The 13,810-nt window shown below is 44.1% G+C and overlaps 1 protein-coding gene across 2 annotated transcripts in view; it reads left to right on the top strand.

Moving 5' to 3' along the window:
- Window positions 1–13,810, top strand: part of TAFA3 (TAFA chemokine like family member 3) — an 87,451-nt gene that overhangs the window by 30,378 nt on the left and 43,263 nt on the right. For both annotated transcript variants that reach the window (XM_081009950.1, XM_081009951.1), the window contains exon 3: window positions 690–805. In XM_081009950.1, coding sequence (XP_080866076.1) covers window positions 691–805 — 115 coding nt within the window. In that variant the 5' untranslated portion in view covers window position 690. The remainder of the gene's footprint in view (window positions 1–689; window positions 806–13,810) is intronic.

Below are 13,810 nucleotides of genomic sequence, written 5' to 3'. Positions count from 1 at the left end.
GGAGCGTCTCCACCCCCATCATTCTGCCCGGACGCTGAGGTCCAGCGCTGAGGGCCTTCTGGCGGTTCCCTCATTGCGAGAAGCAAAGCTACAGGGAACCAGGCAGAGGGCCTTCTCCGTAGTGGCGCCCACCCTGTGGAACGCCCTCCCATCAGATGTCAAAGAGAAAAACAACTACCTGACATTCAGAAGACATCTTAAGGCAGCCCTGTTCAGTGAAGTTTTTAATGTGTGACATTTTAGTGTATTTTTGGTCTCTGTGGAAGCCGCCCAGAGTGGCTGGGGAAACGCAGCCAGATGGGTGGGGTACAAATAATAAATTATTATGATTATTATTATGGCTGTGTGAGGGCATGGCCATGTTCAGGCCTGGATGCAGGCCCTGCCCCCAGCATCTCTGGACATACCTCTCCCTGTGTATGTTGGCCTGACCTTCCCTCTTTCAGAGGGAAAGGTCTTCCGGGACTTTAATTTACATTTGCTTGAAAGTAAATCCTGGTTTATCAGGATCCCCAATTGTGCCATATGCTCCACTCGTTTAGTTTTGAAATGCTGAAATATGTTAAAATAAAGCTTGTTTGTTCCAGAAACAGCAACTTGATCTAGTCTGAGATGCTGGGATTTTTCTGACCTGTAGACGCCCTATCCATGACATGTGGATCTTAATGCAATTTCTTTTTCCTTGGCAGAATGAGTGAGAGGGACATCCGAAGCTTGAGCAAAGGGGTATTGGTGCTCTCTCTCTGCCTTATAACGCTATGGGGAAGGCTGACTCTAGCCTCATCACACCACAGAAGCCATTCAGGTAGGCCAAACAATCTCTCTTGAATCTGCCCTTGTTTCTTATTGCGGCGCTTTGACTAAAAGTGTGTGCGCAGGATTAGACTTCTTGCATCTCCAGACCTTCTGAGGACTTGCAAGATGCTACCAACTGGACTTCTGAAGAAGGTTCAGTTTTTTATGTTGAGAGGTTTAGAGCAGGAGTCACCTGTGTGTCCAGAAGTACCTCCTATGGCACCTGCAAGAAGTCTCCATAAATACTCCTCAGAAATCTACAGTGCAGCAGAGATTGTTTTCTCTTCCAGTTCAGTTGCTGTTTACACTGGTTTGGCTTCTCCTATACACAGCATCTATTTTGTGACTGGTGCCCTTGGTACTTTCTCAGAATTTCAAGTCTGTTCCAGGTGTGAGGGGTGTACTCAGATGTACTCTAGAGGCAGAACACCACCATTATTTTAGAATTCTTTCTCAGAGCATGCTCTCTCAATGCTCTTAACAGCTGCATAAAGCCAGCAGGTATTTGACACTGGGCACAGAGGGAGGGGGAAGCCAGCCACTTACTGAACTCTGTAAAAATGAACCTCAGACCCTCATCCCTTCCTCCTCTCTGCAAAAGGCCATTTTAATGATTGGAGAAGGTGGAAGAAACGACATTACATAGGTTCTTGCCTCAACACTGTCTCCTGCTGGGTGGAGTTCACATGAGCACATGAGGTTTGGCACCCGCCAAGTCTCAAAGAAGAGCCTGGCTGCAGGGTGATTTCCTGGCTGCCCAAGCCAAGAAAGGCATTGGCAAATTGCGAGTGTACCTTAGGAAAAAAGATGCACAAACTTCAGAACCCTTGAGTTTTTCCTCAACATAAACCTCCTTTCTGAGACAGACTCAAGCCCCTTTCACACCTATAATGTGCATTGTGGAGAATGGTGAGCAGCATTGCAGCAGCAGGCTTAGTCCCTGAATGACAGACATTCATTGTAATATTTGAAATGACTCCCACATATGTGATTCTACACATGGGCAGCTTTTCTCTGCTCGCTTGGTAGTCCTGTTTTTTCAGGGTTTCCAAATGCATGGACAGAGTTATCTGTGTCTGCAGTTGTTCTCATAGTAGTGTTTTCAGAAACTACAACGAATGTGCATGGGGTGGCTGGGTAGAACTTGCTGGAATGCTGCAGGCACTCTCCCATTTGTGCTTATTGTACCTGAAATAGCCTCTGAAAATGACATCAGGCAAATGCAACTCCCAAGTGGACATCTCTGTGACAGAGCTCAATGTTCCATGTGCAGAGAAGGGTCTTCTCCCTGCAAGAAGTGCAGTCGCTTTGCTGCAATAGGTATCTGGTTGACCACTGTGAAAACAGGCTGGTGGATGAGATGAGTCTTTGGCATGGTCTAGCAGGGCTCTTCTTATGCTATTATTGTGTTTTAAATGGAATGCAAAACTCAACAAAATCTGATTCAGCTAATGATTTATCATGGATGTGCAGGTGATTCCTGCTTTGCTTCTCCCTTGCTGTCGGTGGGAACAATAAACATGACCTCTGGCTTAGCTTTATGTTCAAACCAGGGTTGCTCCAAACAAACCATGGTGTGTAGCCAAGGTGTGTTATTGAGAGTTAAGAGTTTGAGCAAAATAAACCACTATTCCTGGTTCAGATGTCAGGATACTCCAGGTATTGTGTATTATTGCTTGTGCTAGGCGAGGAGCAAAGCAGGAGTCATCTCTGCTCTTGTGGTGTACCATTAACTACTGTATGGTTCACTCAGATGTGTCAACTGGGCAATAACAAACTATGGAGAACTTCTGCTCACTAAGGTATAAAACTATTGTCTGTCCCCCACCCCCCAAGCTTAGGGCTTTCAGCTGAAGCTTAGCCTTATGATATTTACATTTTGACCTGTTCATTGTGTCCAGTGGGAATACTGTAGCGACATGCCTTTTTGCCAGAACAAGTACCTCAGAAATCGACAAATGTTCCCATGATTCTTGTATTTTAGTTTTTGGATTTTAAAACTGATTCTTAGGTTTTAATTCTAAGGAACTGGAAGTGTTCTTTAGTTGGGTTAATTCTTTATTTGTGTTAGTCATAGGGCTGACTCAAGTTGCAAATCCCACAAATTTTCTTATCGTGGGTAGCCATTTGGTCATCACTGGTATTTTCCTCGGCTGTTGACTCAGTTTTGCAGCCTGTAATTTCTGTTGCATTTCTGGCCTGGTGCTGTATATGCAGGTGGCAGTTCTTGTCAAGAGTGCTTTCTGCCCGTTCCAACTTATTTCAGCCTGCAGCCTGACTTGGAGAGATTACCACCATATGTATGTCTTTGCTGCAGCGAAGCCTGGTTAAGATTAGAAGCCATATTATGGCTTTATTCCTTGAAACTTCATCTGATGGAGAATGTGAGGAGCTTTGGTATCTGGCACTTCCACAAACTGTACCTAGTTACAAGTTTATTTTTCTGTCTATTTGAAGGTACAGTTCTAATGCTTAAAGCTGTAAACAGCTTTGAATCAGACTCCCCCCCCCCCATCACTAAACAATCTATCTCTCCTTGCCTTACTTGCCTTACTATCGCTAGATTTGGCCCCAAATTCTACCCTTAAATCTAAAGCATTAATTCCTTCCTGTTCAGAGCAGCTAAACTAGTTATTGCCCAACGATGGAAGAAAGCCTCTAATATACCAATAAAGGCTTGGATTAATAACACCTGGAGCATTGCTTTATTAGAATGCCTCACATACCATTGGCAACTAATCAAAGGCATCTCCAAGAAAGATACCTTTGGCATGATTTGGTCTCCTTTTTTCTCTTTTATTGAAAAAGAACAGGATATTTTAATGTCACCATCATCACAGAGGTGCTGTGGAGGGGATATATTAATTTAAAATGTCCAGTAAACCAGATTGAGAGTATTTGGTGAGCCAACATGACAGTGACATGGGACTGAGGAATGGAGTGATCATTCTGTGATATTATGGTGATATTATGGCAGTGGATGAAGCTGTGTTGTAACTTTTGAATAAATGTGTTTTAATAAAGAGGGGGAGAGAGAGCTTTTCCTGGAGGCTTTAAAATCAGTGGCATAGGCAATTCGTGGGACGCAGGTGGCGCTGTGGTCTAAACCACTGAGCCTCTTGGGTTTGCCGATCAGAAGGTTGGCTGTTCGAATCCCCGCGACGGGGTGAGCTCCCGTTGTTCGGTCTCAGCTCCTGCCAACCTAGCAGTTCAAAAGCACATCAAAGTGCAAGTAGATAAATAGGTACCACTCTGGCAGGAAGGTAAATGGCGTTTCTGTGTGCTGCTCTGGTTTCGCCAGAAGTGGCTTAGTCATACTAGCCACATGACCCGGAAAAACGGTCTGCGGACAAACGCCGGCTCCCTCAGCCTGTAAAGCGAGATGAGCGCCGCAACCCCAGAGTCATCTGCAACTGGACATAACTGTCAGGGGTCCCTTTGCCAATTTTTATTGGCAATTCAGGCATGTTTTATAGGCGCTGCTATGCAATTATGCCAAATAAGGCAAAGGGGTCCCTTGATGTTCTTTCAGACTGGGACCTGCATACAAAGAACAACAAGAATAAAGTCTTGAAATGTATTCAGCCTTAAAAAGCAGCGGTACAATGTGTGTGCTTTTGCTGTTAGGAATATGCATCTAGGAATATGAATCTATACCTGACCTACTTGCTTCTGTCATTGTCAGCATGGGTCATTCCCAAGTATGCCGTTGGGTGGAGGATGAGCTTCTGCTACACACAGAGTCATCTAAACATGGCAATGTAGAATTTAGATTTTTCAGAGGTGGGCAGTCGTGAACATAGTTAGCACACAACGGCATTAATGTGTTGTGCATGCCAAAAACCTGTCCCACTGTTTTCTGCTGTATCTGAACTGAGAGCTATGGAGCTGCAGGCAGTTGGAGTTCAGGATATGAGGACTTCAAAGGATTTCTGCCTGAGACTTGCTTCCCTAATTGCTCCATGCTACAGGGAGCAATTAAAAGTGAGTAGCTGCCCTGGTGCTCTTCCTATTCACAGGCTTGGGGGAGCCTCTTTAGTTTACCGCAGGTGCCTAAATCCCATTTCTGCTGTCTAGCATGTGTCTCGAAGTGTGGTTGGAATTTAGAGAAAGAGAGATGCATAATAAACACCTGTCTGCGGGGAATAAAGGCAAATGATGCTCCCGTCTCAGAGGTATGCTTGCATTGTAGCCATCCAATTTGCAAAAAAACAACAACAAAACATTTCTGTTTTCCACATCATTTAAAAGAGAAGTTCTTTCTTTCGATGGGGAGAGCTGGTGGAACTTGGGCAAATTAATCTCCTGATTTGGATCTCAATTCCATCCACGTCTGTGGCGTACTTGCATCTCACACTGCAGTAATGCCTCTACAGTTTGTGTTTCTGCCCTTGGTTTCTGCCCATCATGGTCTGGCATTAAGGCAATCAAGCCTGGTGACCCTTCCCTGCGTTTTGGCATAGGAACTGTGTTCTAAACTTGCTTCTGTGCATAATAAAGTGGGAGGGCCATGTGCACATAGTGAGCTCTGTGAAAGGCACACAGATTATTTCCAAGATCATAGAATTGTTGAGTTGGAAGGAATCCTTAGTGTCATCTAGTCCAGCCTCCTGCAATGCAGGAATCTCAGCTAAAGTATCCATGACAGATGACCATCCAACCTCTGCTTAAAAACCTCCAAGCCCACCACATCTTCCAAGGGAGTCCATTCCACTGTCAAACAGCTCATACTGTCAGAAAGTTCTTTCTGATGTTGATTTGGAATCTCCTTTTTTTAGCTTGAATCCTTTGGTTCGGGTCCAGCCTTCTGGAGCAGGAGAAAACAAGCCTGCTCCATCTTTCATTTCCTTTAAAAGTTGCAATACTCCTGGTTTTGCTCCACCCCACTTAGGGCTAGATTAAAGAGTCCATACGTAGGAATTACCATATTTTTCGCTCTATAAGACACACCAGACCACAAGACGCACCTAGTTTTTGGAGGAGAAAAACAAGAAAAAAAAATATTCTGAATCTCAGAAGCCAGAACAGCAAGAGGGATCATGCGCTGCACAGCGAAAGCAGCAATCCCTCTTGCTGTTCTAGCTTCTGGGATAGCTGCACAGCCTGCATTCGCTCCATAAGACACACACACATTTCCCCTTACTTTTTAGGAGGGAAAAAGTGAGTCTTATAGAGCAAAAAATACGGTACTTACAGAAGTACTCCCATGTGTGGTGATTATTTATTTATTTATGTGTGTATCTATGTATTTATTTATCAAGTTCTCTGTACTACTTCTGTGGAAAATGTGGTACATAATAAACCAATAATGCACTGCATTCAGTTTTACATATGAGCACAGAAAATTGCTTTAGGCCTTCTCAGTCTGTAGATTCTTTTCAAAATCCCGTCTGCATCCAGAAGCTGCTGATTTTACCATCTGTGGGACATATTTGGGCCACACATTGATGTTTTTCAATTTAATTTTAGCAATGTAAATTTGTGCATCAAGTATATGAGGGAAGATGCAGAAGAGTTAGACTGCAGCTGCATTTGCTAATGTATGACCTTACATAGACCCCTGTTCCACTTCTGCCATTCCCCGCTATAGATAAAACAATTCTAATCCTATAATCCCTGATATCACTGCTCACAACTAACCTATATCTCCCAGTGTGACTATTCCAAACAATCAATGAGCATTCAGCCCCTTTATCATCTTGCTAACCTGCAGCCAGGTACATATGAAGATAAACGTAACAATAATAATATCATATTTGGAGAGAATGCAGAACTTGCCTACAATAGTTGCAGTTTCTGCAAGTGATCTCATGGGCGCGATCCATCAGGGGATTCCTAGGAAGGAGAACAGTTGCTGTAAATGAAGATAGCCCCAGTTTTGGGAAGATTTTGCATAGGGGGAGCTGGCATTCTGTGGATAGGAAAGGCTTGCAGTATTTAGATATTCATCATATTTGCATGTCACAGCAAGCCATAAGACATAGCTTACTGTGTGATTTGCTTCCTGACGCTCCCTGCCCTTGCTAGAAGGAAACAAACCATGACTGCTGACTCAGAATCATATCAGGAAAAAAGGGATTGAGGTTTGGTTTGCTCTGTAGCTAAGGGTTGTTGTTTTTTGGCTTATTGATTGCAGTTTGTTTGTATTTTGAGCAAAGCCATGATCCCTGATTTGGGCAAGGTACTGAGCTTTGTTTCCGCCTTGTATCATCATGACACTAGGTGACTTAACTTCAAAGGAAGCGCCAAATGTTGGAGGGATTAGCTCTGAAGGAGAAGTGGTCCTAGTAAGTAATGGATCTGATCTTTTGCTACTCTGTACAGATCTGGCCTCAAAACTCTGTGAACCACCCTGACATCTTATGATGACTGGCAGTATATAAATCTAATAAGTAAAATAAAATCAGAATTAAAAATTAATTTGGTGCCCAATTCAGAAGGCAACCCCTTTTCATGAGTCCCATTGAGATTTCTTTGCAGGGCTTTTCTGAAGTGGGAGGAGGATTGGGATGAGAATGCAGAGCTTGGATCTAGGGGAAGGGCTCTGTGGTTTGGGAGGTGCTGATCTGGATGCTAGGGAGAGGTTCGGTGAGTTGCCTGGAGACAGTCACAACTCAGTATCATCAGATGCCCCAAATGTCATGGTAGATCCTCCTGATGTGATTGTGCTTCCTGAAGCTAAATTGGATAGTGAGCTGGCTATGCTGACTCCTTCTCGAAGGATGTTGTGATGGCTGAGACCATGCAAGTAGATCCAACCTACTTGCAGGAGTGCCTGCTTGCTTGCCCAGTCCTGTGGCTCAGGACAACCACCACACAGATGACTGCTCTTCCAAAGGGAAGCTCATTTACACATCAAATGTTGGAACCAAATCTTAACATGCATCTAGCTTGTTCTTTAGAGCTCTGCTATGAACTTCTGAACCATGTAATCCAGGCTTCCTCAAACTCAGCCCTCCAGATGTTTTTAGACTACAGTTCCCACCATCCGTGACCACTGGTCCTGCTAGCTAGGGATTATGGGAGTTGTAGGCCAAAAACATCTGGAGGGCCGAGTTTGAGGAAGCCTGGTGTTACCTGTAGCCTGATCTATGTTTCGGCATTGTAGTGATTTTTGGAATAAAGCAACAACTGAGCTGTGAGTCCAAGACAGGCAAAAACACCCAAGCAGGCTGCAATGCAGGGCCAGGGAGGGGTGTGGCTTGGAGAAAGGGGGTGGAGCCTGGGGAGAATTCCGAGCACCTGGTTAATAAGCTGGGAGGGCTGCATTTGGCCCTGGGCCTGAGATTCTCTGCTCCTGCTGGTAAATAGCTTGATTGCTTTGTGAATGTATCCACTAGATTTCCTGCTGCGGAACAGAGCACCTGTTAAAGATCTACCCACTCACACACTCCCCACTCCTCATCGACAGTGATGGATTTTTATTAAAGTAAGAATGGTATAATGATGAGGACTAATGATCACAAGCCAAAGCTGCTTGACTGCATCCATTTAGGCAACTTAGGCTGGAAATTCATTGCCTTGCTGACCCTAATGCCACCCCTATTTCATGTGGAAATACCTTAATCGCATTGTTTGATGTATGCATCTATTTAAATGCAGCTGCTTGTTGAAAGCAGCTCTGTGGTGCCTTCTCATCGTGCGCTGCTTGGGCCTGACTGATTGGATTCAGTTTCAGAAAACCGATTTTAGAAAAATGATTGTTCTTGAACAAGCACATGCTGAACAGGAAGGTGGCGATTAGACAAGGCGACAGATCTAAAAGCCCTAAACCGTCATCTCGTTTCCAGATTCCTAAGTAAAGAAATCTATTTTGTTTAAATGCCATAGAATTAGTGAGGGGGTCTACCTCTCTTAGCTCACATTGGATTAGACTGGAAAATAAGTAATGTTTGTTGTTGTTTTTTAAAGGAGGGGGACATAATAGCTGACTTTTGGAGCCATAGCTTTGGATATCAAATTTGGAATTGCTGTGGAAATGGGAAAAGTTACATGTCTGAAGTAGCCCTTTTTTCCTTGTGCACTAACAGCCTGATGGAAAAGAGAGGATAGTGAATGCTGGATATGATTGTTCAGCTGCTGCCACAGCTGGGTAAATGTTGTGGGAGGGGGAAGTGTATGGAGGCATTGGAAATGGTAGATGAGTACACTGGAAATTCTTCTTCGGGTTGGATTTTAATCTGAGACAGATAAGAATTTGGGGGGCCTCTCATAGAATCATAGAATTGCAAAGTTGGAAGGGGCCCCAAGGGTCATCTGATCTAACCCCCTGCAATGCAGGAATCTCAACTAGTTTATACATGACAGATGGCCATCCAACCTCTCCTTTTGAAGTGACAATTATAAGCTCCTGAATCTTGTAATGCTCACCTCTCCTTTGAGCAATGAGGTCAGTATCTATGCTGGTGAACTTCACTAGCAGTTTTACTTGGAGTCAACAAAACCATCGTCCTTTTCTGTGTAGATTTTGTACAGTGGCTCTACATAGCCTATAGTAGTATGCTTAAGCTGGGAACCATTGATTATGTTTATTGTAATAGGTTTTAGTGTTTCTGTTGGGTTCGTAAGTAGCTTTGAGTAATTTCTATGAGTAAAGTGTCATTTCTGCCTCTGGCAGGGAACAGTGCAGCTGCTCCCTTTGAGGGTCTGGATCTGGGCAAGAGTCTGTCAGTTTCAGGACCTCTACCACAGAATTTGCTAGAGGGGTCTGGGTAGCTTTCCTCTACGGACGATGCCAAAGAGCAGAGAGATCACTCTGGTTGGCACCTGTAAGTCTAGAAAGAAACCCTTCTCCTGGAATAGAAGCTGTTGGGTTTGAAACTGTTTCAGAGGATCTTTGTACTGTGTGGCCACCCAATTCAATCAGTCCATATTTATTTATATATTTAAAATATGTTTATATTGCCCGTGGTCATACTGGATTACTGGAAAGCTGTGATTGGCAGAGAGTTTTCAGTATCTGTATGTGAGATAAGATGGAATTTATGCATACAGTCCTCACCCAGGATGGTTTATATGGTTTAGCTACAACTGCAGGACAACCATTTTGCCAGACCGATGGCAGACATTCATGTGCATACTTCATATAAACCGTGGCATAAAAGCTGAGTGCATGTATCATCCCCATGCAGATTATTTTTGCAATATGCTCTGCAGTTTATGTGACAAGATGATAAAAATATGTCCCCCCCCCCCCGCTCTGTGCTCAGTTAAGGTGTTAGTAGTAATGAGCAGTAAAAACAGGTCTAGTTCTCTCTAGTAGCCATTTAATAATACATGTGTGAAAGGCAGAAGTGAGTTTAAAAACTTTAATTATTCATTGAATATTAGTAGTAGCGATGTGCTGTGCCGAGCACGGAATACAGATTTCTCACTTGGCCTCTAACTGGGATGGAAATGAGCGTGGGATCTTTTTGTGGTAGAATTCATTATCTGGTTTGATGTTTGGCTGTCGGAGAGCTAAGGAGCAGACGTTTACCACATCTCAGGTCAGTAGCCTGAAAAGCTTAGAATCATTAGCAGTAGTACCAAAAGAAAGATGGGGGCCCCTCCAACCATATACTGAAAAGCACTGATTCTACTCTGGAATGCATAAGGTAAAGGGTAAAGGGACCCCTGACCATTAGGTCCAGTCACGGACAACTCTGGGGTTGTGGCGCTCATCTCGCTTTACTGGCCGAGGGAGCCGGCGTACAGCTTCCGGATCATGTGGCCAGCATGACTAAGCCACTTCTGGTGAATGAGAGCAGCGCACGGAAACGCCATTTACCTTCCCGCTGGAGTGGTACCTATTTATCTACTTCCACTTTGACATTCTTTCGAACTGCTAGGTTGGCAGGATCTGGAATGCATAAATCATGGCAAAAATAGCACAGCCCCCATTCAGTTTGGGACCTGAATTTCGAGGTGGTCCCAATCTGACTCAGGATGATCCAGCAATGACCCAACCTGTATCCATGCCCTGAATCAAATAAAGGGGGCTTGCACAATGTTTATTTAGGGGTTTAAGCCACAATTAAGCATGTGGCTGGGAGTGGAGAGGGGAGGAGACACAGGCATCTTATGTTTCCTTCATTACCCCATTTCCTCATCACCCAACTTTTGACCACCCTGGCTTGTTCCAGGTGGATCTGATCCAACCTGGTGCAATTCAGGGCTGCCTCAACCTCCTCCAGCTGAATTTCAGGTTGACATGAATTGGACTGATTTGGTTTGGGACCTGAGTTTTGGCTGCAACAGTTCCACCGAGCCTAAAAAGCAGCCTATTGTTTGATCTAGAGCAGGGGCCCAGGGTGTGTTTTGCTGCAGTAGCAGAATCTAGCCCACTTCGCTGCCTGCACTGCCGCTGGCCCCACCACTACAACAACTGCACTTCACCTGCAGCTGTGCCTTTTCTGCTACCACAATGCAGAGCAAGCCATGATAGTGCCGTGTTAGCAGTGACAGCAAATGTGCTGTGGTGCCAGTGGCAGTGGCGCAACAGCAGGCAGGGGGCGGCAGTCAGATCACCCTGTGGAAGTGCCAGCCTTGGCAGGGACAGACAAACTTCATGCTTGTTGAATCTAATTCATATCTTACTAGGATTCCAAGGGGTACCAGTCACTTTATTAAAAAAATAAATAAATACTAGAATTGCAAGTTTTAGATGTGTGTGTATTTTAACAGGAAACCCAAGATTTACCAAGCAGAGCCAGATGGAAAAGAGGCAGATTTTGAAGAAGAGGGTTCCTTTGAGCATATTATGAGTCAAGGGAGTTGTTTTCAGTAGCAGAACTGAACTGAGCTCATAATTCTTGGACTCAAAAGTCCACTCCCATTTATTTATTTCAGCAGCCTATTTTCAGTGGGCAAAGTAGTTTTATTGATGTTATTGCCATCATGGCAGACAATCTTCCCCCTTCTCTCAAGAAGGACCAGTGACAGAACATCAGCTTTGCATGCAAGAAGGTCCCATGTTCAGTCTCTCGCATCTCCCCTGCCTGACACCTTGGAGAGCTGCTCCCAGTCCTGATGTAGGCAATACTGAACTAGATGGAAGAATGGTCTGAAACAAGACTGAGCAAGCAGAGGGTTCTTGCTTTGGCTGCTGCTGATGTTTATGAGGAATGAACATGTAATTCCTCCTGATTCTCAGCCTTGCTTCCATGGCTAGCCCTTCTCTTCTGGGACTAGGGGTGGAAGCAGGCTACTGATCCTGTTTAAAGCAGCAAGTAGAAGTGAACTAGTTGCTCCCACCTTGATCAGGCTTGCAATTGGGGGCGGGGACAGGGGTTGCAGAGAGAAGGAAAGCCTGCTCTGCCTCCCCTCCCTTTTTCCTTTTACCCAGAAACGCAGCAATAAAACTGCTAGCACAGTTGCAAAGCTAGGCAGTGTCCAGTATGGTTTCAGATAGATATTAGATAGAATGTGGGACTGCATGTTGAAATTTCTGCATTGCAGGGGCTTGGACTAAGCTGATTCTCAGGATCCCTTCCAAATCTACAATTCTATGATTCTATGAGTAGTGTTCTGGAAGAGAAATTATCCCACACTGTATGTCAAAGGCAGAAGTGGTATTTCACACCCACTACAGACACCAGATATTTAGGGCCACCCCCAGCAAATGTTTCCATTCTTCATGCCTCATATTCGCCAAGCATTGAATAAGTAAAACTTTTTTCAAGAGAGTGAGGCTGGCTTGTGGGAAACCACATGAAAACACAGGGGGGTGGTTGTTTTCAAAGAAAAACTGCCTGTAGGTGCCTGTGGATCCTGGCTAACATCGTGTGTTCAGAGCAGAAGTGGGAACACACTGAATCCAGATTAACCACTAAGATTAATATATACGGAGCCGAAGACTATGTATCACACATGGGAGACAGAATTCCCCAATGTGAGTTAAGTCTGGCAATACAGTAATTGTCTATGCATTTCTTAAAACAATTTGTGGATGCTGCTGTTTCTGTCTGTCTGTATTTGTGTGACAAGTGATCTGAGGAGCAATTGCAGATCTCTAGAGAAAGACTTTGTCCTTCCAAGTAATGGCACAAAGAATGTGTTTGGCTGCTCAGTTAAAGGTCAGTCAGAATCGGGCATGGTTTTAATGTTATTTTGTACATCCAGGCTTCAAAAGCTCTGTGCTTTTACAATGCATATATGCTCCTGCAAGATAATGTGTTTTTTCCCCAAAGTTCTGGAGGGAAAATAACAGCAAAACTGGAGTGAAAAGCATTGCATACAGTGCAGGAAATTGTCCCAGGCTCTCAAAGGGTTTCCTGCTGCTCAGCATTAAACACTCTCTGATTTGCCTTCTCAGATAGAACTGATAGGAGGTTTCTTCCAGCTCAGCAAGAAACGGAAAGGGGGGCAGTTGCAGGAGAAGAAAAAACTATTACTCTCATTATACATGCTCTCTAGAGCAGGATCCTCTCTTTGCACAGATGCATAATATGAAATGAAAGCCGCATGCAGATCACTGGAGTTTTGTGGCAATGTTAGCTGCCACTAACAAGATAGACCCAATCCCACTGTCATCTGGCCATTACCATCTATGCCCCAATGTGTGACCATGAATATACTCCCCCTGACTAGGGATGTTTCAAGAATTTGTTTTTTGCAAATATGAACCACTTGATCTGCATCTCTTCCTTATCTTATTTATTTATTAACTTTCTATACTGCCCTTCATCCAAAGATTTCAGGGCAGTTTACAATATAAAAGCACAAAAACACATACAATTATAACAAACGAAAATTATATTCCCCACCACAGTTTAAGAGGCCATAGATTGTTTAATTAGCCAAAGGCCTGGGAGAAGAGGAATGCTTTTTCTGGGTGCCTAAAGATATGTAACAAAGGCACAGAAAAGGCCCGTTCTATGTTGTCGTCCTTTGAACTTTTCTGGGCACACAAAGAAGGCTCTTAGATTATAGTTGCAGGGTCTGGGTCAGATACATCCTTGAGGAATTGCGGTCCTGAGCTGTTTAAGGCTTTATAGGTCAAAACAAGCACTTTTAATTGTGCCTGGAGATGAAT

Source organism: Podarcis pityusensis (genome assembly GCF_964106645.2).
Source record: "Podarcis pityusensis genome assembly, chromosome: 6".
In the NCBI taxonomy this organism is placed as follows: Eukaryota; Metazoa; Chordata; class Lepidosauria; order Squamata; family Lacertidae; genus Podarcis; species Podarcis pityusensis.
Note: the sequence above shows the minus strand (reverse complement) of the source record. Positions and strands in the feature narration are given on the sequence as shown.